The sequence below is a fragment of the Triturus cristatus genome, chromosome 2_2 (assembly GCF_964204655.1).
Source record: "Triturus cristatus chromosome 2_2, aTriCri1.1, whole genome shotgun sequence".
NCBI classification, from domain to species: domain Eukaryota; kingdom Metazoa; phylum Chordata; class Amphibia; order Caudata; family Salamandridae; genus Triturus; species Triturus cristatus.
This window is the reverse complement of record NC_140582.1, coordinates 293,035,466-293,062,933: the sequence shown is the minus strand read 5'-3', so window position 1 is coordinate 293,062,933 and position 27,468 is coordinate 293,035,466. Positions and strand designations below refer to the sequence as shown.

Genomic DNA, 27,468 nt, shown 5'->3' with positions numbered 1-27,468 from the left:
CTCGGTCTCCGACGACTCCGGAGGGCGGACTTCACTCCTCCGATGACGCCGCTCACTCGACCTCGGGTGACTTCCTCCTCGACCTCTGGTACTCCTCACGACTTCTGACGGCGCCCTCTCTCGACCTCCGGCGGCTCCGGGTACGACGTCTGCTTTTCCAGTCAGCGCCGCTTCTCCACCTCGGGCTCCAGGTCTCAGGCTACTCGACGTCGGACTCCAGGGAAACCAGTTTCCAGGTCAGGATCTTGCTGTTCTCTTGTTTCTAAGGCCTGTTCCTGCTGTCCAGGTCCTTAGGATGGTTTTTCTGACTTCTTCCCACACAGGGCTCCAGGCTGGGCTCAGTCAGTAGGGACTAGTATCAAGGGTGGGTTTATGGACCCCACTCCAGGCACAAGTTTCCACCCCTGCTGCTTCACTCCTTCCTCCTTCAGGTTTTTGCTGCTCACTCTTCACCAGTCAGGTGCCAACTGCCAGCTCCAACTGCCAACTCTCTGTCTTAGCTTCCCAACATTCTAAACCGCCTCCAACTGTCACAGGGTTCTGGAATGTTCTGGAAGGTGCTGGTAGGTTCCAGTGGATGCTCGTGATGTCACAGGTGGCCACCATTTTGTGCTCCAGGCCCCCAGACAGAAGTTTCAGGGGTAGCTAAAATGGCTCCCTGAATCTGCAGCAACACGAAAAAGTCTGGTGGTTCCCAAAAAGGAAAAATTCAAACAGGGTTTGAGGCAAAAGTGGGACAAAATAAATAATGATGAGGAGGGACCACCCAAAGGGCTGACAGGTCTAACAGATACCAATTGAATTTTATAAGACCTACATTGACTTTATGGCACCGGTCTTGCGGGAGGTGTATGAGGATGCTCTGGAGGTGGGACATCTGCCCCCTTCGATGCGTATGGCCCTCATCACGTCACTCCTTAAACCCGGGAAAGCGGCGAATAAAGTTGACTCCTACCGCCCCCTGTCGTTGCTCAATTGCGACGTGAAAATCCTAGCTAAGCTAATAGCTACTCGTATTAATCTACTACTCCCTAACTTGATATTGCCCGACCAGGCTGGGTTTGTGCCCGGAAGGGTGACGTCCCATAACCTGCGCACGTTCTTCTCGATCCTAAATTCAGTGCATGACGACCTGCCAATGGCCGCCGTTTTCCTTGATGCCACGAAGGCTTTTGACTCCCTGGAATGGGATTATGTATTCCAAGTGCTGGAACGCATGGGGTTCCCAGGCATATTTATCTCTTGGATAAAGCTATTATACACCGCTCCTAGCGCCAAACTACTGGTGAACGGCCAGCTTTCTGCTGCATTTCCCGTTACCAGGGGCACCAGACGGGGCTGCCCCCTGTCACCGTTGCTGTTTGCCATAGCCCTGGAGCCTCTGGCTGCAAAACTGCGGCAACACCACAAAGACAGTGCGCTGAGATGTTTCCAGAGGCAAATATTAATATCTATGTACGCTGATGATATCACTCTCTACATCCGCGACCCTAGGGATAACCTCAATCCGATTCTATGGGAATTTATCCGATTTGGCAGGATTTCCGGGGTCCAGATCAACTGGAGCAAGTCTTGTATATTCCCTCTGACGACCTCCACCGGGCGGTTCGGTTTGGACTACCCCCTCGCCTGGTGTGAAGGGGACTTTAAATATTTGGGCATACGCATTGAAAGGAACAGGGATGAACTCCTGAGGGCCAATTATGGCACGGCGATGTCCCGCATTACGGACAGCATTGCTCGTTGGATCACTCTGCCCCTCTCCATGGCTGGCAGATCATCGTTGATTAAAATGGTGATATTGCCGCAGTTGCTGTATCTCTTCCTGAATATTCCCTTTTACCCGGGCACCTTCTTTTTCCGGCAGCTACGCACAGAGCTCATTAGACTAGTTTGGGGCGGTAAGTCGCCCCGGCTCAAGTGGGAGATCCTCATTAAGCCGTACAATCAAGGCGGTTTTGGCATCCCTGATTTCGAGCTGTACTATCGTGCAGCCCAAGCGCATTACGCTTATTTCTGGATGCGGCAACCTAGATACATGCCCCAACTGGCCGCCGAGCACTGGCTGGCACACCCGATCCCTATAGAAGGCGCACTGTATATCCCTGTGCAGGGAAGAGATAAAACGCCCACGACGGTGATTAGTACGGTGACTGCATGGAACCAACTGACGGCCACGTTGGGGTTTGACTTGTTGTACGCGCCGCTCTTGCTTACCATCCTAGTATGCCCCTGCTGCAGGAAGCGGGTTTTCGGAAACTACTTCATGCTATCCACGTTTCGACGTGGGGAGACTTGTACCACAATGGCACATTTCGATCCATGGACCACCTATATGCAGGCATACAGCCTTCTCCCCTTGACGTTTTTCTGTACCTCCGGCTTCGACAGGGGATAAGGGTGCTTACACCCAGCTTTCCGCAGGAGCCTCCGCATATGGCACCGTTGCAGCGCATCCTTCAGGACGACGCCCCGGCCAAGTTAGTCTCTAAAATATACAAATCGGTGCACTCTTTAACAACCGCGCCGCAGTTGGCAGCTAGGGGAAAGTGGGACTTGGAGCTGCAGGCCCCGCTGACAGATAAGCAGTGGGAATTCTGCTTGCATCTCCTCCAGTAGTAGATTCAGAATAATACATTACAAATACATCCACAGATTATATTACACCCCTGCCTGACTGCACAGCTATCAGCTTCGTGAAAGCGACAGGTGCGATAGATGCCAGGCCCCTGGGGCGGATTTTCTTCACCTAGCGTGGGAGTGCGAAGCGGTACACCGCTATTGGTGCCAGGTGTTTGAAGCGCTCTCTAAAATGATTAACACAGTGATGGAGCCCTCCCCTCTCCTTGCTTTGCTGGGATATATGGAGCCCATACAAGCTGCACATTGCAAATTCATTGCGCTTGCCTTTTTGCTTGCTAAAAGAAGGGTTGCATGTCGATGGGGTAGGGGCAGGTCCCCGAAGTTTAAGGATTGGGGGCGGGATCTTGCCTACTGCCAAGACCAGATCAGTATATATTCCGAACTTTTGCCGATAACGTCGCGTCCCACGGATATCTGGGCTCCGCTGCGTTGTTACCTCTTGGCGGAGGGGGCTGCCGCGGACGATGGGACGTCCACATAGATGCTTTCTGTGGACGCCCTCACAAATTTTTATTTTTTATTTTTGAATGTAGGGTGTCTGCGACCATTGCCCTCTGGGTATTGTTGGGTAGCCTCTGCGCATTGAGGGTCTCCACATGAGGATGGGATCTACAGTGTTGAAACATGGTATCGATGCATGGGGAACGTGGGATGGGCTCCTCTAGGTACAGAATAACTTTGCAGCCTCTATAGGCAACCAACTGCTTGATGTATGGCGCTGTTTTGATGCTACTGAACACGCTAACATTGCCTGATTGGTCCTGTTTCGTTCTCCCTACTTCCACTGTATTCACTATAATGGAAATGTGTACTTATTGTCGCACCTTTGATTGATGCTGTATGTTCGCTCAAAAGTTCAAAAATAAAAGTTTTAAAAAAACAAACAAAAAACATTTAAAATGATTAGTATAGTCCTCACTGCTTCATTTCAAGTGTTTGCAGAAAAAGCTCATTAATATCTGATATTTTGAGTTCTTCTCAAATACCTACCAAATTACCTTTATTCTATTTAGATTGATGCATCTTTTGTGTTTCATATTATCTCACAATTTGCCTTCCATATCTAGGGCTGAATCGCTTGCTATTGAAATAAAAGAACATCAAGGACAACTGGCTGATTACAATATGGTATGTTTGCCAAAACTTTCATGTTTCAGGATTTCTTTTAGAGATATGCAATACATGTATTAAAATTGTAACTGTGCAGTTTTGATTTTAATTTGCTAAACAAGTCCACACTACTACAATATGTTTTGATTTTAGTTTTCCCATTTTGCTCCACGTTCAAGGTTGTGGACTTATACTGCAGTCCTTGTATAGTATATTGAGAAATGACATGTCAAATGTCCCCCAAGCATTGCTCAGATGATGATCAGTAAAGATGTTTGTGGATGTGTGGGTGGAATCCAGTCCTACAGTTTTAAGTTTATTACCCCAGGCATAGCTTCCTCAACAAGTGATAACAGCTAGTTACAACTGGGAATTCTTGCTCTGACACCCGTACTGCCTCATGCAAAGTCTATCAGGACATAAAACTGTCCACCGTCATTGTTCGATTTTTATACGGAGCCACTGAGAGTCATGATGAAGGAGATGAGTGTGTCAGTTTACTAATTTTTAAGTTACATTAAAATATGTGCATGTGCATATCGCCTCTTTTGACAGCATCCTCTCTTTCAAGCACTACAGGTCGAGTTCTTAGTCCTCCCTGCAGCAACCTTATTAACATGTGTGGCCATTTAGCAACTTAAAAAAAAAAAAAAAAAAATGGAAAAAAATGCAGGCTCTTTCGCCTGTTGATACTGAGGTGTGCCACAAATGTAAAAGGGCTAAATGGCATTGCAGTAAAACAATAGAGGACTCTTGGTTGGCAGAGCAAGACTGAAGCTGGTATGAGTCAATCCAGCTGATCCCAGCTATCAGCAGCCTCCTTAAACAGCCTGCAAGAAACTAAAAAAAACAAAAAAACGAAGGTGAACGCTTTTGCCTCTTGATGCTGGTATGTGGACACAAATGTAAAGGGGCTATATGCCATCAGAAACACTGCCTGACAGCCCTTAAACCTTTGTCGCATTTGCCACATAATCCATAATCTTTTGCATAACCCGCAGATTTTAACCCAAAAAAAGCAGTTTTTAGCTCAAACGGAGTGAAAGTTAATAAAAATGTAGTGGTATATTTTTGCACGCTGTCGACTGGTCATCTTCCTGTTGCTTATTTCTGTATTTGGTTGTTAAACTGATACTAATGAGGTAAAATAATTGCACAGACTGTATTACCATGTGTGAAACTTATAAACTAATGAAGTAATACTATAAACAAATGTTCAGCATTATTTCACATAACTTGGTGTGCCCCTGCCGCATAAATTGGTGTGGTCCTACCTATATGAGGCTTACACTTAAACAAAACTGTGGCTGATAGAGGATGATCCTTTCTATGTACGTAATACAGTGTGTTACTTTATTAATTTGTTACTGATAACATAAGCCTGGAGAGACAGCTAAAGCTGTATCTAACCCAACTAATAAAAAGGCCTTACGCCTCCTTAACTTGCAGTTTCAAAAGTATGACATCTGCTTGTATTGCTGTATCTTTTCCCAAAACTATAGATATTAGTTTTTATTGAGAGTTAAAATCTTGATATTTGTCATCTTTTCTGCTGCCCATTAACAGTCCCTCTAATACTTTCTCATTCTAGTTGGTAGATAAGCTGAACACTAATACAGACATGGAGGAAGTCATGAATGATTACAACATGGTAAGCACTTATTTTTCTATCTTAACATATGTGCATTAACTATGTTAATGTTGGTCTTCACAGATTGCCCTTAAAATAAATCCCAGTTTTTTGGATTTATGGTGCTGCACAGTCAATGCGACTTAAGTTTTTCTGTTGGCATTTATTAACTCCCAGAGATGCAAAAACTCTGCAGAGGTATCTGGTAGCGCTATCCTGCCTTTGATTTTACCACGTTTTATACCAACCTAGTAAAACAAGCACTGACAAATCCAATTCAATTGGTTTGCTTCTGGGTAAAGCCTTATTATGTTATTTAAAATGTTGTTTGGTGTTTATCTTTGAGATTTTGTATATTAAGATGAGCAATGTACTGACTGTAATAATCGATTGGTATTGTTGCTCTAGTATATATTTAACAGAGTCTGCATTTCCGAGATGCGGGAATACTGAGGCATTCCAACTTGCATCCCATGGGCCTCTTAAAAACTCAGGAATTACCAGAGGAATTGTTAATACAAAACATGACTAGAACATTAATCCTCCAGTTTTCGTCCCTTCCTACCGGGTGTTTCACCTGCTTTTAGCTGCTGAAATGTCTATGGTGGGAGGCATGGAGGTGTAGGGGACTGCAAGTGTATCATTCCCCGCCTCCTATAATTCTTGATTCAGTAATCTGAATCCGGCGCTATGCTGACATTGTAAAGGTTCATAAGTAGAATATACGGTGTTGTAGTGGAAAGAGGCGTGCAAGAAATTATTTGGGTAAGTGATACTTATATGCCCTTAATATTTTTGGGAAGTCTTAAAACTGGATAGCTATGCATGTTGCAAGCCAAGATATATATGCATAGGGCGATCTCTTTTGAGAATCTTCATACTGGGTGCTGAGATCGATTTGCATGGTGCAAGTGAGCATACAGATGCAGTGTGAGAACTCCGTGGAACTCTTAGTACTGAGATAACAGTGCATGGTGCAAGTCAGGATAGAGAGGCATTATGAATGCCCAGAGGAGGTCTTGGGATAGCAGTCATGCTTGGTGTAAGTGAGGATAGAGTTCCAATAAGAGAGCACTGTGCTATGCTTAGTACTGGTATAGGAGCAGCTCGTGGTGCAAGTGAAGCTAGCGATGCATTCTGAAGGCCCCAAAGAAGGCTGTGCATGATACAAATGAGGATAGCGATGCAGTGTGAGCTTTATTCTAGTCTGACTACTTGGACAGTGATGCATGCTGCAAGTGAGGCTATAGATGTATTAGCTTTATGGCTGTCAGTACTGTGGCAGCATGAGTAGTCAATAATTTAAACATTGAACATTAATTGCTTACACAAGTGAAACTTCGGAAATGAAATTTTGTAATTTCCAAAAAGTGAAATGTATTTCACCCTATGCTGGGACACATGGCAGGCACAGGTTTGCGAGGTATAATCAAGAATCCCAGAGATTGCAAGTTGCTCGGTGTCGTGCAGAAGAAGCTCATTCAGTCCAGGATTTATCTATGAATATGTTGCTAGTAGTTTTGAGTACCCCTTCTAACTCCAGGACTACGAGTACCATAATGCAAAGTTAAAACTCAGACTAGACTGGAGAACTTCTGAAAACACCAGGATAGGGTCCCTGCTCACCATCCTCCCCGCCAGGTCAGAAACTGATCTGGAACTCCTGCTGAAACCTTGTTAGGAAAAGCTGTTCAGAGGAGGCATGAAGAAAGGTGCTAACATGGAGACGATAAGGGTACTGTAGGTGTCCCTGAAGAATGCAGCTGCCAGAGTGATCAACACTCGGTGACCTTTAAGAGGGAGCTGCAGGTTAGGTTAGGTAAAGAGGTTTTGTAGAGCGCACAGCTGCCCCAGCAATGGGGGGTCCCAGTGCTAGCAGCAGCAAAAAGTAGACACTAAGAAAAAGAACAGCAGGGCCTAGAGCGGGGGAGAACAGATACGTTTTGAGTGCCTTACGGAAAGCTGAATAATTATTCAGACTGCGAATACGCAATGGGATAGCGTTCCAAAGTTTGGCTGCCAGTGTGCGAAAGGTACGCCCACCAGCACGCACCCTCCTCACCCTAGTAACAGCCGCCAGATGTTGACCCAGAGACCGGAGTTGACGGGTGGGTGTGTAAGGTAAGAGCAAGTTAGCCAAAATATCAGGGGAGGAGGATTTCAGAATTATAAAAGCGATACACAGGGACTTAAACTCCACACGTCTGGCCACCGGCAACCAATGAAGTAATTGGATAGCACATGAGGTGGAGCAAGTTCTTGGGAAGCCAAGCAGAGTTCTGGCCGCCACATTCTGAACCCTCTGTAGTCTCAGAATCTCTGTCTTATTTGTCCCCAAGTAGAGTGAGCTAGCATAGTCCAATCTAGACCGAATGGTGGCCTGGATGATAACTTGCCGAGTGGGCGGATCAAAAAACCCTAGCAAAGGTTTGAGCCCTCGCAGTATTCCAAAGCAGGTCCCCACCACCTTCTTAGTTTGGACTTGGAAGCTGAGGGCCGAGTCCACCCAGACACCCACATTTTTTACCAAGCAGGAATAAAGCACCTAGCACGAATCCCAAGAATGAATTGCCAGGGATGCTGCTACTTACCCGAAGCTGACTGTGGGAGTGGGAACAGATGAGGCAGGGGATGCCTCTAATCTCTGGATATATAACTTTATCTGCATTATTCACTGTGTATCATTGTGTACTTGTCTTATGGTAAGACAAAGCACTGGTTGGACTGTGATTTATTACATGCTGTATTGAGTATCAAACCTACACCACACCCTGCGTAAGCCTTGGATCGCTCTGCTACACTACCCTGAGAATTAAGGTGCCGAAAGGGGGCTACTTGGGTATCAGTCTTAGTTCATTATTAGATAGGGCAACAGAATGGCAAAGCAAAAGGCCGGAAATAACATAATTGAAGCCAAGTAACTCATGCATGCCCTGTGGCTAATGACTCAGATATCTAAGTTCTCAATTTCAAATAGTGTTGGAACTGCAATTTACATCTGTCTAAGTGCAATGTACACAATTGAAAACACATAGATGGAACAGATGTAATCTGCCTGTCTCCTGGGTTGCCCTCAAAGCAGCAGAGCTGAAGGCAATTGCCACCTCCTTTTCGTACCCTCTCCCATTCCCTCGGGAAAGGCAGACGAGGAGGCGCACACATAATACCCCTGTCCTTGAGGTATGCTGTTCTTGATAATGTAATAGAAGCTCTCCTTGAAGAAGGTGGTTGAATACTGAACCCCTACATTATAAAAGAAGCAGTGTTAAAGATTCCCCTTCATCACTGCCTCATTATTAGGTCTCCACTACGCAGGCAGCTTTAGCTGTAGCTGCTACAGGCTGCCTTAGCTGCCTGTGTCATACCTGTGTTTCCAATATATAACATAACGTTTTTGGGTCATGGCTGGTTAGTCTGTTCTTGATTGAATGGTTGTGCTCCCTATTCTTTTGTTTGTCCCACCCAGGAGCATTTCCCTCACAGTATTCTGATTGCCTGAGTTGTATCTTTGCACTACTTACTTGAGGGAATGATTTTTTTTTTTTAGCACTCCTTTGTCACTGTGCACCCAGGACTTGTTTAAACATAGGTGGCCATCCCAGAATGGCTTTATGCGCACACATAGGTCACAAGGCATGCATAGGTGGCACGGCTGCCAAGATGAAATGGTCTTTCTTTAATTGAAGAACCTTTGTAAGATGGCCATCTACGTGTTGATGCAGTGGCGGCTGAATGCAGACAAGCACTGACAGAGGCGAGACCTGTTGGCTTTGCCAATGCTTGTTCTCAATTCTTTCCCAATATTTGTGAACATAGTAGGGAGAGAGTTGAACAAATAAAAGAACACTTGAAGCTGTCTCAAATAAAAAAGATTAAGTCACCGCGCCGTCTTGCAAAAATCAGTAGAATTGAGCCACACACTACACCACTGTTGGATATGCAGGGGTGGTTAAATATATAAAACCCCTGACTTTGCATAAAGCTGTTTTATCATAATTTTTCCATGCTGCTACCCTTTGCGGCATAGAACTAGTTACCTGGTCTCTCCTTTTCTGTGATATATAAGTTTTTGTGAATTCAGGAGTTTGAAGGTGGCCGAAAAAGTAATTGAATCTCTTCATCAGCAAGTCACACTCCTTTTTCCAATTCAAATATGATTGAATTTACGAATTTCAGACCCGCAATTTTAAACAGCAGAATTGTATCAGCATTTTAACTCTCCGATTCCAGTCCCAAAATACATTTTTCAAACTCTAATCTCTCAAAAACTACTGTACTAATTTACATCAACTCAAATATGCTTTCTGAGTAAAGATAAACTTTCATTCCAAGTCTGGTGTAAATTCATTCAATGTTCATTGCTGTAGGTGAATGCAAATTTACCTTTAGGAATTGAACAGGAAAATTGATGTTTTTTGCTTCCCTGACCCCATTTATTTCCTTAGCATTTGCCCCCTGCATCAATCTGTGTAAAAAGTAACGTGCTTAACTTCAGCCTACATTGCTATGGTTGTGCAAACTTTCGTGCAGATTTGTCAAACAGCAACAAAGTTATTACCATTACAAATAGCTTTCGGAATGGAAAGTGCAGCTGAACCATGATGACAGAGTCGCTGTCTCTGATCCTTTCACGTAGACCTTATATGTAGTGTATTCTGGCCTTTGATGTCAGAGATGTTACTTAGACTAGTAAGGATTTGTTTGGGCAGACTGGAGATGCTAAAATGTAGAAGTGACAGCAAAAAAACAATTGAGGGGAATGCAAATTTATGTAAATATTGTTAGGCAATATGTAATAACCTTATTGAGAGGGTTGATGCATAATTTCTTAATGGGCTCCAGATTATATGTTTCCACTGCTATTTTATTTGGACGTTGTGCATCATAACTGTATGAACTTACCCTTTCCTTAATGTCATCACAGCTCAAGGCTCACAACGACCGAGAAGCACAAAGTATGGATGTCATTTTTACTGAGCGACAAGCGTAAGTCCATAGAATATACATTAATTGTAAATTTTTGCTGTACCAGAAAAGTGTCATAATTAAAATGTATGCCAGATGTGTTCCTTCGAGCAATACCAGAGGTCTCAACTACGTGCCAGCAGTGGCAATTCAAGCACGAGTGATGACTATTTATAAATGGCTTTGTTTGGTCATTGGCGCTATACAGACATAGCAATGTTGCTCTGGCAAGACCACCATGGATTACCATTTGTTAATCTTTTGAGTGCTGGAGGGAATTCAGGGTTTTGATCACATGAAGGTTTTTATGGGGTTCTTATTTCACAATCTAAAGTAGAGCCAATGAAAAGAAAGACTGTTGATGGAAAGGATGGTTTCGGTACTTATGGAACGAACATGCTCGAAATGTTTATGCTATACGTTTTAGAGAGATCCCCTTCCCAGAAACAGCTTTAGAAATTCACTCATATCCACCTGTTCTTAAAATGAGGCAGGTACAGTCGCTCTATCCAAGCTGAAGGACCTTATGTTGAGTTGGGTCGTAATGGAAAATACTCAAAAATAGATGACTCTCAGCCATACAGTTGGGTTTAACAGTTTTTCAGGAATCGTAGGCTTCTTCATTACAACCCAACTGTAAATTAAACCCAAAGTATTGCACCGTACTCTGGCTGCGTATCTCAGTGCTTTTTCTTAGTAGTTTGAGTAAATCAAAGTCTGGCCAACAAACAGAATGGATTGTGCAAAAAACGATTTTTGCTACTATGTTGATCCATTTAACAGTTAGGTTTTTATTTGCCACCTTTATTTGTCAAGTTAGCTGATTGTTGAATGTTTGAATGAATATCACAAAGTAAAAATGTCCTCTGCGAATAGGAATCACACACAAAAGAGCTGTACTGCAAGTCTAAATGTGTCTGTAATTGCATGTATGGAAAACAAGTGCCCTTGATAACATGCTTTTTCATAATCACAATCTTAACCATATTTGTAACATACGACTACACATATTGTCTTTGGATATGTTTTATTCAGTACAAAGGTCGAGAAATTGCCTCCAGACTCCGGAAAAGACCATCACATACACACTCAGAGCAGAGCCCAAACTTCTCCCAAACCAAGGATGCTTCTTCCAAATCTCGGATCATTGTCTCTATTTAAATTGCTCACTACTACAGAAGTGCCCTCCTTGTAAGACAGATGTTTTTACCTGTAGAGAAGCAAGTAGACCTAATGCTGTAGTAGCCAAATATTTGTAATCACAAGCACAAAATCAGAGAAAGACTGCAGTGTACTTTTGTGCGGTAATTTAAGTTTTGGAAATTTTGAGAACACAGCAATTTTTACTTGAACTTTATTCTATTGTTTTAATTTCTACTCCAGAAAAAACAGTGCTGTTATGTGCGAAGGTAGAAGTAGAAATTGCATTTTGACAACAAGGCAACCAGTATTGCCTGTTTACTGCTTTTTAGGTCTCGCCTGACCCAGCGCGTGCGATGGTCTGGCGAGACTTATTGAGAGGGCTCCAAAAAGTGCTACCAGGCCAGCCTAGAGCCACAGTGCATGTGCGCGGACACGCGCGGAACGCTTTACCGCGATTACTTTCGGTTTCACGGCTGCTTTGATGTTTGATCGTGATCGCGATCACTTTCACTTTTGCGGCCGCACGGCCGCTTGGCATAGCCAATAGGTCTCGCTTTTGGGACCTTATAAGTATTTAGTTATGCAACTGTTGCATGGCTAAACACTTATAAGGTCCCAAAGGCGAGACCTATTGGCTATGCCAATGCTTGTTCCTATTGGGGTGTGCCGTTCTAAGTTTAAGAGAGGTCTCCTTTCCTTTACTTGAACTTTCTATGAATTATGCCATTTTTCCTCCAGTGCTGTTAGGGGCATCACTAGGAAACGGAGAAATTTATGACCATTTGCCCTAACATTTCCTACCTCTTTCTTTATGGTTGTTGAGTAGTTCGCTGATGACACATGGGAAGGTAAAATGCAAAGAAGTGATGTGTGGGGCCTGAAATACCGTTATTCCAGTCGCAAAAAGTGGTCGCAGATTGTGAACCGACTTCTTGCAAATACGTTGAATCGCAAAATACCAATTCTCAGGGGGTCAACACGACATGTTTAATTAATATTTATTTAAGCAGGTTGTAATTTGCCACACCCCTGCAACTGCCACAAGTCACAGCGATGGTAGCCTACAAGGGTTAGCAGATCTTGATGTCTTTGATGGACTTAAATAAAGGAACACAGCTGCGTTTAAAAAAATAAGTTTTCTTCTAAAATATTTAACTGAGTTGGCAGCGGGCCTGTGAAGTAATGTCTATTCTCCCCGAATCCTTATTCTGCATTCACAAAGGCAAGAAGGGGGGGAGGGGTCCAAAGGGGACCCCTTTTCCTTGTCAAATCAGAATCAGCTACAACTCCAATTTGGGAGTAAGTAACTGATCGAGTGTTAGGAATCGGAATGACACTTGTAAATCACAGATACATCTGAGTACGAATCATAATTAGGAAGGGAAACCCACATGAAGTCCTTTTCAAATAGCGACTTATAATCAATTTCTGAACCCATTAACTGCTTCGGGAATACGTTTCTGAATCGATAAATGTGTTTAGTAAATACAAAAGTCCTTTTCGCAAACCGCACTGTTTTAGCAAATCAGGGGGGGGGGGGGGGGGTGACGGCTGTTAAAGAGTTTCGAACATTAGGCCAGTAATTTTTTTTAAACGTAGTCTTTCCTTATATTTCCTGTCTATTTATTTCTTTGTGCCGCCACCAATAGTGACGGCTATGTGTACAGAAGTTGTGCCCCATGTTTTGAATAACTCTTTATTTTCTTAGCCTTGTGATGCTGCTGTATTATAAAGAACGATAACATTAAACATTTTAAATGTGACAACCTATTGTACTTTTGTTTAAAAACGAATGTTAAAATGGTCTCATATGTGGTTAATGCGCTTCTTAAGGTGCTGTTCAAAACAAAGAAGGTATTCTTAGTCGCTGCTGTCAATTTTTCTCGTTATAAAACTCTTAACATTAGTATCCTTAAAAACAAGCCTGGGTTGTCCTGGTTTTGTAAACCTATAAATAATTTACACAAATGAGAGAAAGCATCGAGAATTTGGAACTGTGAAGGGAGATGGAGTAAAGGGTGTTCCTACAAAGTGAAATATTAACAGCCATTTTAATAGTTAATTTAAACCACCACACGAGGCAACTAAACATGTAGGTGTTCGTACAAGCAACAAGTACAAGCAACACTGAACTAATATCTATTGGAATTATTTGGAGTAAGGAGAGGCAATTTAACACAGAAAATGTCAAATTTTCAAAGCAGCCGCATTTCAATTGAAGGACAAAGGCTTACAATGTCAGACTTGATCGTAGAATATGCACCAAGGGTCTGAATTTAAAAGGTGAATTAAAATGCATTTTCCATTACCTGCAGTAGTGATTTAATATGAATTAGTATACTGAGTGTGGCAACTTTAAAGGGCATACTGCTACCACCCATAAAATGGCTGTAAGATCTACACCGTATCAGAAAAGACTTTGCTTCTTCCACCAACCTCCTGGCTAAAATGATAATTATGCAAACGTATTTGCTTAGTTCTTGCAGTGTAACGTTTCATGAACACATTTGATTTTCTCATGAAATTTGTAATACATAAAAACAGCAACTGAGGGACAAGAGATGAATATATGTGATCCAATGGTGCTCACTTTGTCAGTTTTTCTGCGACGGTTTGCTCATTTGGGAGACTGGAAGCCATAAATGTCACTTACAAATCTGTATCAACAGGGTTGCACGCACCATTGCATGGGTGCAGATTTGCGAAATGAAGTTACTTCACAAAGGTTCCTAAGAGTATGCCGGGAAACCTGTCAGTCACAGGTTTCCAGACGTGAAAACCTATGTGAATTACACCCATGCATACACTGTCTGCATGCATAATTTTACATAGTGTACACATTTACATGGGAAAATGCTTAGTGCAATTATACATTTTTCTTATTAGCTAAAATATTTTTTACTATATAGAAACTACTTCCACGCTAGTTTAAAAAAATGTCCTGTCCTATTGTCACCATGGATGCTGATTTGCTCTAACCCTTGACAGGGATAAACTCTGATTATTTCCAGTGCAGGAATGGGCCATAAAAACAGTAGTGAGAGATAGTGGGTGTTCCACAACTTTCTAGGGCAGTGGTTCTTAACCAGTGATCCGAAGACCTCTGGGGTTCCATGACACCTACTCAAGGGGTCCGCGAACGCTTAGAAAATTAAATTATATTAATAAAGTTTATGTAAATAAAGAAGCAAAATTGAAAGTTAAGAAAACGTAAAAGAATTTGCAGCTGGATCTAAAAATTAAGTTGGTGTCCTCAGATAGATAAGTTTGAAAGTTGCAGATAAAATAAAGAGAATACAGTATGGACAATGGGCCGCCTCAGTTGGATTTAGAAAAACCCCAACCGTCCCATTACAATGAAAATTTAAATGTTTAATATTTTTTAAATAAAAACATATTTAATTATCTGCATATTTGTGTATTTGTTTGAGGAATGTCTGTTTCTGCATTTTTTGTGTATTGTTTTGAGGGTCATATCATCCAAACTGATTAAGCCGGGATACCCAACTTCGAGTAATAACTCAGTGGGGTTCCCGGATTCCAATAATGATTCAGTGGAGGTCCCCAAATTCCAATAATGATCTGTTCGGGATCCTCAAAAGGTTAAGAACCACTGTTCTAGGGCATCCCTAGAACACCCTACCACATGCCCCCAGGGTAATATATGCTCATGCTCAGCATCACACCTTTGCAAAATAAAATTTCCCTGAGGTAAATGGATAAGTGCAAATTCACCTTTTGAGAATTCCACTCGTATATTAGGACAGTTTGCACAGTCAAGTTAATCTTGTACACTCAAATGTCTTTGTAAGTTGTGTCTTTTGTTTATAAACCTTCCACCTCTCAAGCTATGGTTTTAAGATCCCATAGAGGCTGTTGTTATAACCTTAATGCCATTTCTGTTTCAGAGGCAAATTCCTAAGGCAGACGGTACTTGCCCATGAGCCAATTGCAAATGTGCTATTTCAGATGTGAACATTGTCCACCCTGTACTATCTGCCCTCATGTCTTCAGTAGGTAAAATAATCTTGTTGGCAAATAAGGCAAAATTCTAATTTGTGCTCCTTGGAACGTGCACTGGTGTCCTGATTTGTTAAGCCTGGCGTGCCAATGCGCAAATCAAAATTTCTCACTTTTTGCCAAGGTTCTTGCCAGGTTTTACCTGTTGACAATTTGCCCACGGAAAAACAAAAAATGTGCACTTAGCCCCTAAGCAAAGACTGCACAACTTGAGAATTTGCATATGAAATGGAATTACTACCAAGGTTGTAATCAAAGCCATTGAAGTAGCTGTTTTGTGTAGTATATGAAATGACATTTGTTGCATTCAGTTTCTGTTGGGAAGATGTCACCCACTCCACTTCCTTGGAACACAAGCCAATATTGACAATTTGGACGTTCAAGCTGCAGCTTTTACACTACTCCTACTGAGTATGTATTTAAGAGTCCCATCCCATACAGCTTTTTTAAGGCTGAACAGGGTCCTGTCCACAGTCCTGAGTAAAATAAAAATTTTGATGCAGCCTAATAAGCTGTCTTGGAGTGGGAGCATTGTGAGCAGCAATCTGCCCAGCTTTTGTGAGATCGCAATGGTGGGGTTGGCTCCAGAGCCCAGTGACTGGGTGTGTGGGCCTCTCGCTCCTTCACAGAGGGAAACTAGTGGAATAGAAAAGCTGCATGCAGGATGTAGATAAGAGGGAATACAAACTGACCATGGGGCTAAATGCAGAAGTGAGAAAAAAGCGCATTGCCTATAATAGTGAGAAGCAAATGCTACCGGAGCCCATCAATTTAAGATGTTCAAATACAGAGCATTCTACGTTCTTCCACTCCTGGCTTCTGGCCATAGGTGTGCTACATTCTGAAACTTGGAGTTTTGTCTTTGCATGGTAAACATGGTCTTTGCAATACGAAAACGTGAAAGACTAAAATGCGAAACTGGTTCAAGGGGGTGTACGACATTGGTCCACTTGCCTACCATGTAAAAAGGGGAGCTGCACAGTGAGATGAGGACCAGAGGATTGGAGAGAGCCAAGTGGGAATATAAAGGAAACTTGTGCCCCAGTGGGGTCTGCCACAGGCTTTTTGCCTTCTCATGTGTGCCTTTAGTCCCATGTGTGCCACAGATTTAAGGGGGAATTCTGTGAAATTTAGGATGTCAGTCCTGAGAAGCAAGAGACGAGGGGTTAACATGCAGCAGGCCCTATGGTAGGCTGGCCAACAGGCGAATGCACAGATTTCTTGGCATAGAGTGCTTTTGGAAGGCCAATAGCGCCGGCTGTGAAGTTAGATTAGGGAGTGCTACGCAGGCTTCAGCCCTAGATGTCTTTTTGCAGGAAACCCTTTACCTTTGGAGAGCTGGGAAGACCACAGCTGTTCAGGCACAGGGACTGTTTTTCCTGGGTTTCTTTCTATATCTATATTGAAAAAAGAGGACAAGCAAAAGCCTACATTTCGTCATGACATCATCGTTATACTAATTTGAAAACTGAAAACTCCTCCCTCATTTGGTTTACAGAATGTTGGTAAGTATGTCTTTATAAGCATAAATCCTTATCGGAGTCTGGCATATTTTTCCCACTGTCCTAATGCAGGGGGTGAATATTTGCTAAATGTGTGATCTCAAAAGACTTCTGCCTTTTCTGGTGTCTTCAAATCAAGGATTGACATACTCTTACACAGTATTGTATGGTTGCTCCCATTGCCTGTGCTGTCCTTAGTCTGAGGATTTTCACATATGCTGCACCCACTTATTGTACGCATTCAGTAGTCTATGGAGAACGATGTCTTATTGCTCTATCTGGCATCCTTACATACACTAAAGGCCAAGCAAAATATCTTTTGGTTTTTATTATAGTTTCACCAGTCTGTCCAGTTCTCACAACAAAAGGAAGCCTTGTTGCATGTTTGCATATTATTTTCTCACCTCGCCTGTAGAAGATGCACCTTCACATTGTGAAAGGAAATTGGAACAAAAAACGACATTTCAGGCCCTGTGCTTCGTGTTAAATTACCAGACATGTACATCATATTGGAATGGCAGTTGATGCTTCAGAAGGTGTCCTGACTACTAGTAGTTGTTTTACTGTTGCTTGCAAAGACGTTAATAGATATGTGATTGAAAACATTACAATATTATACCCTATGGGAGATCTCCTAAGAACCACTGTGAACATAAGACTGTTACTACTAAAAGTGTATACGGCACGTGGAGCAGCTGCTGAAGTGGTTATCCAAATCTGCTGAGTTACTGTGTTAACTCTCTTCAGTTATCTCCTGCACATCAATATATTTGTCTTCTATAAATCCATCATCATCTGTCACAAAGACGCTCTTTTGCTCAAACACAACCATGCAGTCATCTTCATCTAGCATTGACGGTGTCGTTTGTGGAACGGTGCTCATATCACTGGTAAACTCCTGGTCAAACATGTCCGGCTGGTATTCCTGCAGGCGATGGTGATTATAGCTGGCCAGGTAGTTGTACCATTTTGGAAACTTTATGGCCACTAAAATAAAAAAAGAAGTTGCCAGGACGATTCCCACTACACCTGCAAGGAAGTTCCAGCTTTTACCAGACGTAGTTGAGGCTTAATGTGAGAGAAAAAAAACATTGTATTATTTATAATCACCATAACCAGTTATTTATACACTCATTCATGCTGACTGCTGGGGTATTTATGCACCTCTGTACTGGAACGTTTTATGAATAATTAGCATTAGGATGGTTAAACACATGCACTTCTTTGATGTTTATGTGCGCCAATACAAACCATTTATTTTGACACATTATGGTTATGTACTGGTGCAAACACTGCATCAATATCTCACTGCAGTTTGAAGATATAATGAAAAATATGGAGATAGTCTTTAAAAACAAATTGCTCAATATTTTCTTGCATTTCTGAAATGATTTAACATAAATTCTGGTAGGCTAGCAAAATAAATGTTTCCCTGAATGCATAGAGTCTGGCAGTATCAAGTATGTGTGGGCTTTCATAGGTAATGCAGTTTTCACAACGAAATATGTAATTTTAGCACAGATCACAAAATGTTTCCATAAAAACTGTTTATACTCTACTGTTCCTTTGATGATCGATATTAGGCTCAGGACACCTCGCTGGTCGATATAAGATGGTGAGCATGACGTTTGCCTGATTTTTAACATAGTTATTCCCTCCAGTATGCCTTGGATATCCATTTGTATGCAAAACCTGCAAATGTGCAGGTTTAGCACACAGTGAAACTGTGAAAAAACATTGTAAAGCATGGCTCGATTGCTGGCTCTATGGGTTATTGATCAAACTACAACAGTAGACTGCAGCAAGAAGAGTCTGTCAGACATAATGATGTTTTATATTTGGGGATCTGCCTTCTATACTGAAATTTACAGGTGAAAACCTTTTACCCTTTGCACTTTTCCCCCTGCAATTTGTTGCAATTCTGAGGTCCAATATTTATACATGGTGACTTCTTTGAATTGGAAGAAACTTCTAGAGGATTCCTTTTGAAGTGCTCAGGATTCCTGCCTTCCCGGCTCTGGCTTCAGACTAACTGCAGGGGGTTTTAAATCATTTGTGTAAAGGCAGGACAGAGCCTAATCAAGTGTAAGTGGGGCTGTGCCTAGCTCGGCCCTCCCATCCTGCCAGTAATGGTCCATCCAGGCAAACCTAAGCTCTCTAATGTGTGTGGCTGTCTAGGAGGAATACACAACGACCAACTGCCAACTACACCTAGTCATGTAACCCAGAGACAGACTGCAAGCACTAAATGGCTGAGGCGTGAAAATGACCACTTTCTTAAAGTCTGCCAAAGGGCACGTATCTCGCTCACCAATCTGTCGTACTGCTGAAGACGGATATTCCCCAGTCGTCCGTTTCCCAAAGGTTTAACCATAACTTGTACCTTAGTATACCAAAACTTGTCATAATTTCAACATTCTTCCATGCGTATTTATGCTCTGCGGAGACAGCATAGTTCCAAGAAGATGCTTTATTAAACATTTTCAAATGCCAGCTGCATGCCAATCCAGGCTTTAAACAACGGCACATGTAAATTAACCAGGCATCAGAGTATGCTCAATGTATAATTCTCATTGCGTTTCGAGCCCTTTAGGCTCTTCGTCAGGGGTCTCAATAAATAAAACAAGACAGCTATCCCAATTGTTCCTTTCAAACTCACTTGAAATTATTACACTCCATCCCTGCCCACACATAAATCAAAACTAACATAAATTCAAGTTAACAACTAATCCCCTTCCCATAGAATAAAAAAACAAAACGGCCCAACTAATACTCTGCATGCAAAAATACATCCACTGCGTGAAGACTCCATGCCACTAATGTGTTACATCCAAACAATGCCCTATTTCCCAGTGATAAGAACCCTCCCCAATGTGTCACGGTTCCCCAACAATTACATTTTGATTACACAAACGGCAGCCTTTCCTCCTCTCACACTTCATTTCATCCTTACTGAACCTCACGTATATTTCTCTCGCAGTTCCTCAACCACTATAAATGGTGACTGCACCCACGTGTTCCAAATTATCCTTAGTGCTTCAACAATTCAATCAAAGCCCGTGACCTCGCCCTCTCAAAGCTCCAAATGTAAAAAAGAAAATATAAGGAACTACACTTCCCACAATGCAATATCTTATGCTAAACTATGCTCTCATGTTACACCCTCAAATAAACAACCCAATAATGTGCCTCACGCAAACAGCCTATTGCTCTTCACTTTTCTGCTGTGAAAACCCACTCAACTGAAAGTGCTAACTAATCAACAAAAAATTAAATATAACAAAGAATGTACCTTTGTAACCTCCTTCACCCACTTGAATCAACCTTCCCTGTTTGCTCTTGAAATTAAACCAGTGCCCCTAAAAAAGCCACACCCGGCTGACCAACTTATTCTTCCATTACCCTTCATCCTCACTTTGCTATTCCCGTTATCCCTCCCTGCCGGTCTGGACAGTCAAAATAATAGTGCTGATAAGTGCACTCACGTGTACCTGCTCCACTGCTAGTGGTTACGCTATTCCACCCTAACCCAACACAACAATAACTCATGACCAATCCCTGAAAATGTAGTGAAGGTAGCGATTTAGATGCATACATTGCTAGGTTAGCATAAGCGCGTTAGCTTTTAGAAAACCATCTTGCCACTTTTGCACACAACACTGCTGAGACATGTTATTATTTGAGAACTGCTTGCTTGCCTTTTCTTCACATGAGAACTGTCTGTTGTTCACCTCCCTAGACGTGTACTGCGACCTTGGTCTGAACATTGTGTGCAAAACACTCTGAGCCGCCAGACAATGTATGTTTTTGAGTCCAGGTTGATCGGCCCACTCTCTAGTCATAATATGCACACAGCTGCAAATACCTGAATGTCGAGAGCCTTTAATATTGCAGTTTGCATGCGTTTGAAACACATTCTGGAGAAGAACATTTTCCAGGCACATAGCAAAGCTGATCCTGTGATGTGATCCACCTAAGCTGATCTTTACGGTATGGGGTTCCCCATTCAAGCCTAGAGACCTTCTACTAGTCTAATAATATTAGTTTACTAGCGAAGGAAAGGTGGCTGTATTCCACTGTCATTTATACTATGATTTCTCCTTTCATTTTCTATGGTATTGTAACAATGCTGATGGTTTTAATTATAATCATTTGTCTGCTTATGTTAGCCAAAGTACTGCATCTTAGGACACATAGTTTATAAAATAAACCTTTTAAACTTTACCGTGTCTCTGATTACTTTGTTGTGGATTGATATATGAATAATGGCGAACAGGTATTTCTGATTCCCACCATTCCTGAGAATACTCGAAGTCGCTTGTTCTGGGTTGTCTATACATTGGGACTTTCGAGATAATACGGATAACGAATGGGAGACTGGTGCTTGTCGGATAGGGGTTCTGGGTACTGAGGTGAGTTTTTGGTACACCACAATTCACTGAGGTCCTGGTTTCCTGTGCATAGTTCTGTGCATGAGCAGAATCCCTGGAACATGGCGCACCTAACGTTTGGTCTTTTGATTTGAAACGCCTTAGTAGTGCTTATATTAGTCCACAACACCCTCACTCTTGTTTCCGGATAACAGGAGTGATGGATTTCACCTACCTGTTAGTAACCTAGGTTCATACAAGCTTGTAAATTAAAAAGGTGTTTTATATTTCTGAACCCTTGTGCTACTGTAAAATCCATTGTTGTTCTTCTCTGTGTGCTTATGGCGGTCGAAATTGCAGCACATAGTCGTATGCCTTTTCGGCGTCATTTGACGCAGTATGGGGTACCGGACGATGGGATGGCCGTAATTTTTGTGGTGAGTGCGGACGCGTCACACCCGTACGAGTTGTTTTACTCTTGGGTGACGCTGCCGGCAGTGAATGCGGATGATAAAACGTTTCACTCATATACTCACACACGGGTCCCAGCAAATTATACGCCATAGAGGACGCTGGCGATTCCTCTTTCAGCCTGGCAGCATAGCATTTGGTTTAATTGCGCCCTTCCCCATGCGGTTGCACCGGCTAGACTCGGCCCTTTGTCGATTCCAGGGGCCACATGGCCGGTGCAGGCCGGATTTACGCCTCACCCCCGCTATTTGACTATTGCGGTGGATGAATTGCGTACACAGCCCTCATTACAGTATATAGGGCTTTGGTGCAATACGTTTCGCGCAATGTGCAGGTGGGGGCACCTGCTTTTGCGGGTCTACCAGCTGGTCATCCTGCAGTTGTTATTAGCCCAGTCATAGTTAATTCGGTGATGGGCAAGCGCCCCTAGAATAAGGACGATTTGCCTTATTTGCTTGCCGAGAAATTTGACCAACTGGAAGCAGTGTTTCCACACTCTACGACAGTGGAAAAACACAGAATCCTCACCATAAGTTTGCCGAAAGACTTGGTCCCAGAAGTGTCCGATTGTGACACCTGGGGTAAGGTTTTTGCCGCGGTCTACTCGAAGTGCTTTGGCCGTGCTTCCCTCCGTTATTAAACGTGTTCAAGATAATCACGGTCCGGAGGCGGCGGTTGAGTTGGGAATGCGACTTGTCGGAGTATTCGACGTAGTTGCCTTGGTAACCTCAGGGGAGATGCGGTACAATTCCAAGTGGCTAATGGCTTAGCCCGCGTCGATGAACTCGATAAGCCGAAAGAGTCGCCTAAAATTATTGTGGAGGCGTATAGAACAATTGGCCGCAGTAGTTTAGGGGTTAAACCAACTATAGTCATTCCTGACCTGATACAACAAACTAAGGTGAGCTCGTGTATTAAAGACGATCGTCCAAATTTTCCAAAGCAAAATTGGCGACAAAAGAAACAGGGAAAGCAGCAGCAGAAACAGGGGTCTCGTCCTGCGTCTCCCACACAGCCAACTAGTGAGCTCACATACGATTTGCGCGATCGCACTAGTATTAAGTCACCTGATAGTTTTCAGGTTTCTGAAAGTTCTCCTCGTTCTTCACAGGAAACATTGGCCTCGCAGTCCGGTGGAGGAAAACGTGGCAAAGGTCGGGTGCCCAACAAGGTCATGATCAACCCCGTCAGGCTGAAGGTAGAGGCAAGCAAGACGAGTTTGCACGTCAACGTCCCCCGTTTCAAAAGAAGAAGGTTGCTGCGCTAACAGCGAGGTATGCCACAGATAGTACGGACGCAGCTTCGGAACCTGACATGGGCGATAACGCTGCTCGACAGCGCAGCGGAGGTTACAGTAGTGCGGCAAGCACTACGTCCATATCTGGACGCGACAGCAACTGACACGTTCGTTACTGTAGAAACTGCGGACACTAGAGTGGCTCCCCCTGACAGACTATATGATATAGTCCTCTTAATCGAAGGTGACATAAAACGTACAATACAAGGGATTTTTTGGGATAATCTGACCTCTTCCTATGACATTCTCTTGGCGGAGGCGGACTGGCCCCCGACTTTCATTTTAGATGCTCCTAGAGGGGAGGAGGTAATCCTCCTGTCCTTTGCGCGTACTGTGCCGAAGGAGCATGCTGAAAGGTTTGCCGAGGAGTGGGCTCAGGTGCTTGCACCGGCTTTGTATCGTACTCAGGTAGGCTGGGATAAATTATCCCCCAGCCATGAGATTCCCTTACGGTCTATGCCTCAACCACAACCCCAATATCCCATGCGCCGTGAAGCTAGATCTCACGTCGCGGAAACACTTGATCAATTGGAATATCAGGGTGTTATTGAAACATGTGTGTCACCAATGAATAATCCTTTATTCACTGTAACAAAGCCTGATTTGCCGGACGTGCGCGGTACAGAATACCCACTATTCTGCCCTAGTTGATAGTCTTGTGCGTAAAAGGTTTAAAACCACACTTGACATATCGAATGGCTTTTACAGCCATAACCTGTCCTCTATTAGTAGTCAGTGGACAGCATTTACATCGGGTGGCAAGCAAAAACAATTTAAAAGATTGGCCATGGGCTATAAAAATAGCCCTGGCGTCTTTGCCGCACGTGTAGTCTCTCTGTTAGAGAGCACTGACCCGGATGCGTACTCGTATGTTGATGATACCTATCTCACGGACGACGAGTTGTGGCCGCATCTGTGTCGCGTTGATCGCATTATTGTTATGTTTGCAGACTTCGGTTCCAAATTCAACTTTGCGAAGTCTCACATTGCAGAGTATACAGTGTTGTTTTTGGGCTACGAGCTCAACAATGAGGGTCGAGGTTTAGCTCCTCACCTTCTGGAAAAGTGTGCATGTTTGCGTGCTCCTACAACATTGAAAAAATTACAGTCTTTACTGGGCTTTCTGAATTTCGGTCGTACGTACATTCCTGATTATGCCCAGCGTATCAAGCCGCTATATGCCTTGGTACAACCTACTTTTTCCAAATCGAGCTGGCTGCCAGAGCATTCAGCCATTTTGCAATCATTACAGGCTGATCTTCTTGCTTCAAAATACTTACTGACACGCAATAACCACACAAACCTGGTAATAAGAATTGTGCCAGGCGCAGTGGGTTTTACGTACTGTCAAGAACCCAGTAGTCTTCGCAGAAGCAGAACGATCCAGATCCCAATGCCCGCCCACCGGTGCCGCCGCGCTTCTCACAGAGCAACGTCACCAATAGGGGGGAAAGGGGAATGGGACAGAGAAGAGACACTCCTTCTTCAGCTACCACCCTCGTGCTGCTACCAGGAATCTTCTGTTGTGGCTGTTCCTGACTGCCGAGTGGGTGCCTAATACACAGAAGGGAAGAGGACATAAATATACAGTCTACTATGCTATCACACAATTTCTATTAGCTCTCTAGGGTTCAATCTCCCTACCAGCTATAGCAGGAGCATAAGCTACTCTTCTATATTTGCTGTGTTGTCGGTGTATGATTCTCGGTCTGTAATAGAGGAAATTCCCTGTAATCAAAAGAAGTGTATATGAGTCAAACACTCGGGAACTTCCCTGTCTACTATGGTAGAGTCTACTCATAAATATACCTTCTATCACAAATGGTGTCAATATAGATTACACTTTTCAACAGTGTCTTTCAGATCAGTGATCTTAAATTCTTGATGGTTCTAGTCCTTCGCCAGTGCTTTTGGTCCTCTGTTCTTTAACGCGCAAAAAGGTACCAGGAAGGGTAAAGAGGGAGGAAAGGAAAGGTAAAGCGCAGTAGAGGGAAATGCAGAGCTACCTTAGCGCCAGGTAGGAAACATTCTGCTAACTGCCATTTGGCATTTATTTTCAAGCGTTACTCTCTTGGATGGGTCTTACTTGAAAGAGAAGTTGCAGGTAACTGTTCAACACTCCGTGGAACTCTCCCTTGAAGTGTTGCAAAACAAGTGGAAACCTTCTTGTGGAAGTAACTTTGAATACTGGATGCTTGACGAGATGAGAAGACGACGGGTGACTAAAACTGAGGAGACTTCCCTCACAGGAAACAAAGGGGAGACTGGACTCTCCCACGACGTCTTCACCAGTTAAATTCTGAAAGCGGGAATCTTCGTATTCCCGCGCTACGAACTGCTCCGTTCAAAACCGTACTCTCCTATTCAATATCTGAGGAGAAACGGCAGGTACGTGTGAACTCAAAACAAACTTCAGTTGAAGTGCGCAGTAGTGACCGCGCGCACTTCCCTTAACCACTAAACTGTACAGGTGTTTTCAGGTGCGATGATAACTATGTCTAATGCAGCGGCCATCTTGTAATGTGCAATTGCCTACTCTAAATCATACCAAAAATTAACCAAACCAGGTTTGACAATGACTCTCGCCTTTTTCAATGTATTGCATGGATTCTGATTCATCACAGTGGCAACCATGAATTTCCTGACACGTACTTAACGTTCAATTAGGGCGACACCGTCCCCATTGCATACAAGTCACACCTGTACACTTCGGCTGAACTGCGCTTTTCCTCTGTCGAAAAAGTTTTGACTGCTGTGCAGATGGCGATTCTTAAAGAACGAGCGCTGTCGCAAGGAAAACGCATGTTGGTGGTCACACCGTTTCCTGCCCTAGAGGCAGTTACGAAAGCCAGTGTACCCAATTCAAAAGCTTTGCATCCACGTTGGATTCAATGGGCCACTTCTCTGACATCGCCAGATGTCACTTACATCTTTGATGCCTCATTACAGACGCAGGAGTACTTGCAATATGAATTCGTTCATCCAGCTCCTCTGTCTTTGCGCCCGCTCGAAGATTACCATTGTGTCATTTATACTGACGGTTCGGCGCAACCGGCAACGGGATCGAAGCACGCCTATTCAGCAGCTTGCGCAATTGTGGCAGGTACTTTCGTAAATGGTGAATTCCAATCTGATGTCGTGCATACGCAGTCATTGGGTGATTGTACCGCACAATTGGCGAAGCTACGTGCTCTGGTGCTTGCACTGGAGTTTGCTGATCCTCGAGTCACTACTCTTATAGTAAGTGACTCGTTTTACTGTGTTCAGTCATTCAACGACAATCTATTCTTTTGGTCTAAAAATGAATATTGTGATTCTAAAGGTAGCACAATTAAGCATAAAATGCTTTGGGTTCGAGTGGCAGAACTTAAAGAACATCTGCCTCTCGTGAATGTAATTCACACTCTTGGGCACCAGCGAGTTGGTGTCCACGCTGTCGGTAACAGTTTAGCTGACGAAGCAGCGAAAACAGCAGTGGCGACATATTTAGTAGCAGCAGTTACAAGATCCAAAAGTAAGATCGATGATGACATCTTGGCAGCTATTGCTGCTACAGAGAAGGGAAGTAATTACCCAAGAGGTTTCCCTTCTCGTTACCATTATCATTTTAGTCCTGATAAAGTCCCATTAGTGAGAATTAACGACGTTGGTGACAGATTGATTCCCAACGCAGACTGCAGACCATCTCTGATATCAGCGGCTCACTAGGGTATGGCGTCTGCCCATGCCGGCATTGCAGCAACTGTGTCTCTGTTACAACAACGTTACTGGTGGCGTGGATTATATAAACAAGCGCGCACATATGTTCTTGATTGTGACATTTGCCAGCAGATTAAACCTTCAACTGCTGCGCGTCCACCACAAACTCAGTTGTATATATCCAATAAACCACTTGGGTGGGTTTATTTGGATCACTGCGGTCCATTCTCCTCTGACACTGCGTACAAGTATATCTTCGTTGCAGTGGATTCGTGCACACGTTTTCTGTGGGTATGGCCACAAAGGAGTGCTGATGCCCGTACTGTCATCAGGGATTTGTGTGTCTTTGTGGGAAGTTTTGCGGGTGGTACCTTTCATTCTGATCAGGGCCCTGCGTTCGCCTCTAAGGCGTACAAAGAAGCCATGACCAATTTGGGGGTCCAAGTCAAATTTTCGTCTCCATACCGACCTGAGGGTAATAGTATAGTGGAGCGGATGAACCGTGACTTAAAGCAATCCTTGATAGCTAGGGTTTTAGGCACTGGCCGGAACTGGTTAGCCCATCTGTATAACGTGCACTTAATAATCTCCCTAAAAGGTCTCTGGGTGGGCGAACCC

At 43.4% G+C, this 27,468-nt stretch overlaps 2 protein-coding genes across 2 annotated transcripts in view; one reads left to right on the top strand and one right to left on the bottom strand.

Annotated features, from left to right (window-relative positions):
* Positions 1–27,468, top strand: part of IFT74 (intraflagellar transport 74) — a 508,298-nt gene that overhangs the window by 121,552 nt on the left and 359,278 nt on the right. Inside the window, exons 6-8 of the mRNA XM_085641333.1 lie at positions 3,711–3,771; positions 5,345–5,404; positions 10,308–10,369. Of these exons, the coding sequence (XP_085497459.1) occupies positions 3,711–3,771; positions 5,345–5,404; positions 10,308–10,369 (183 nt within the window). The remainder of the gene's footprint in view (positions 1–3,710; positions 3,772–5,344; positions 5,405–10,307; positions 10,370–27,468) is intronic.
* LRRC19 (leucine rich repeat containing 19) overlaps positions 11,359–27,468 on the bottom strand; it is a 68,031-nt gene continuing 51,921 nt past the window's right edge. The window contains exon 4 of the mRNA XM_085641334.1: positions 11,359–18,081. Within this exon, the coding sequence (XP_085497460.1) occupies positions 17,747–18,081 (335 nt within the window). The 3' untranslated portion in view covers positions 11,359–17,746. The remainder of the gene's footprint in view (positions 18,082–27,468) is intronic.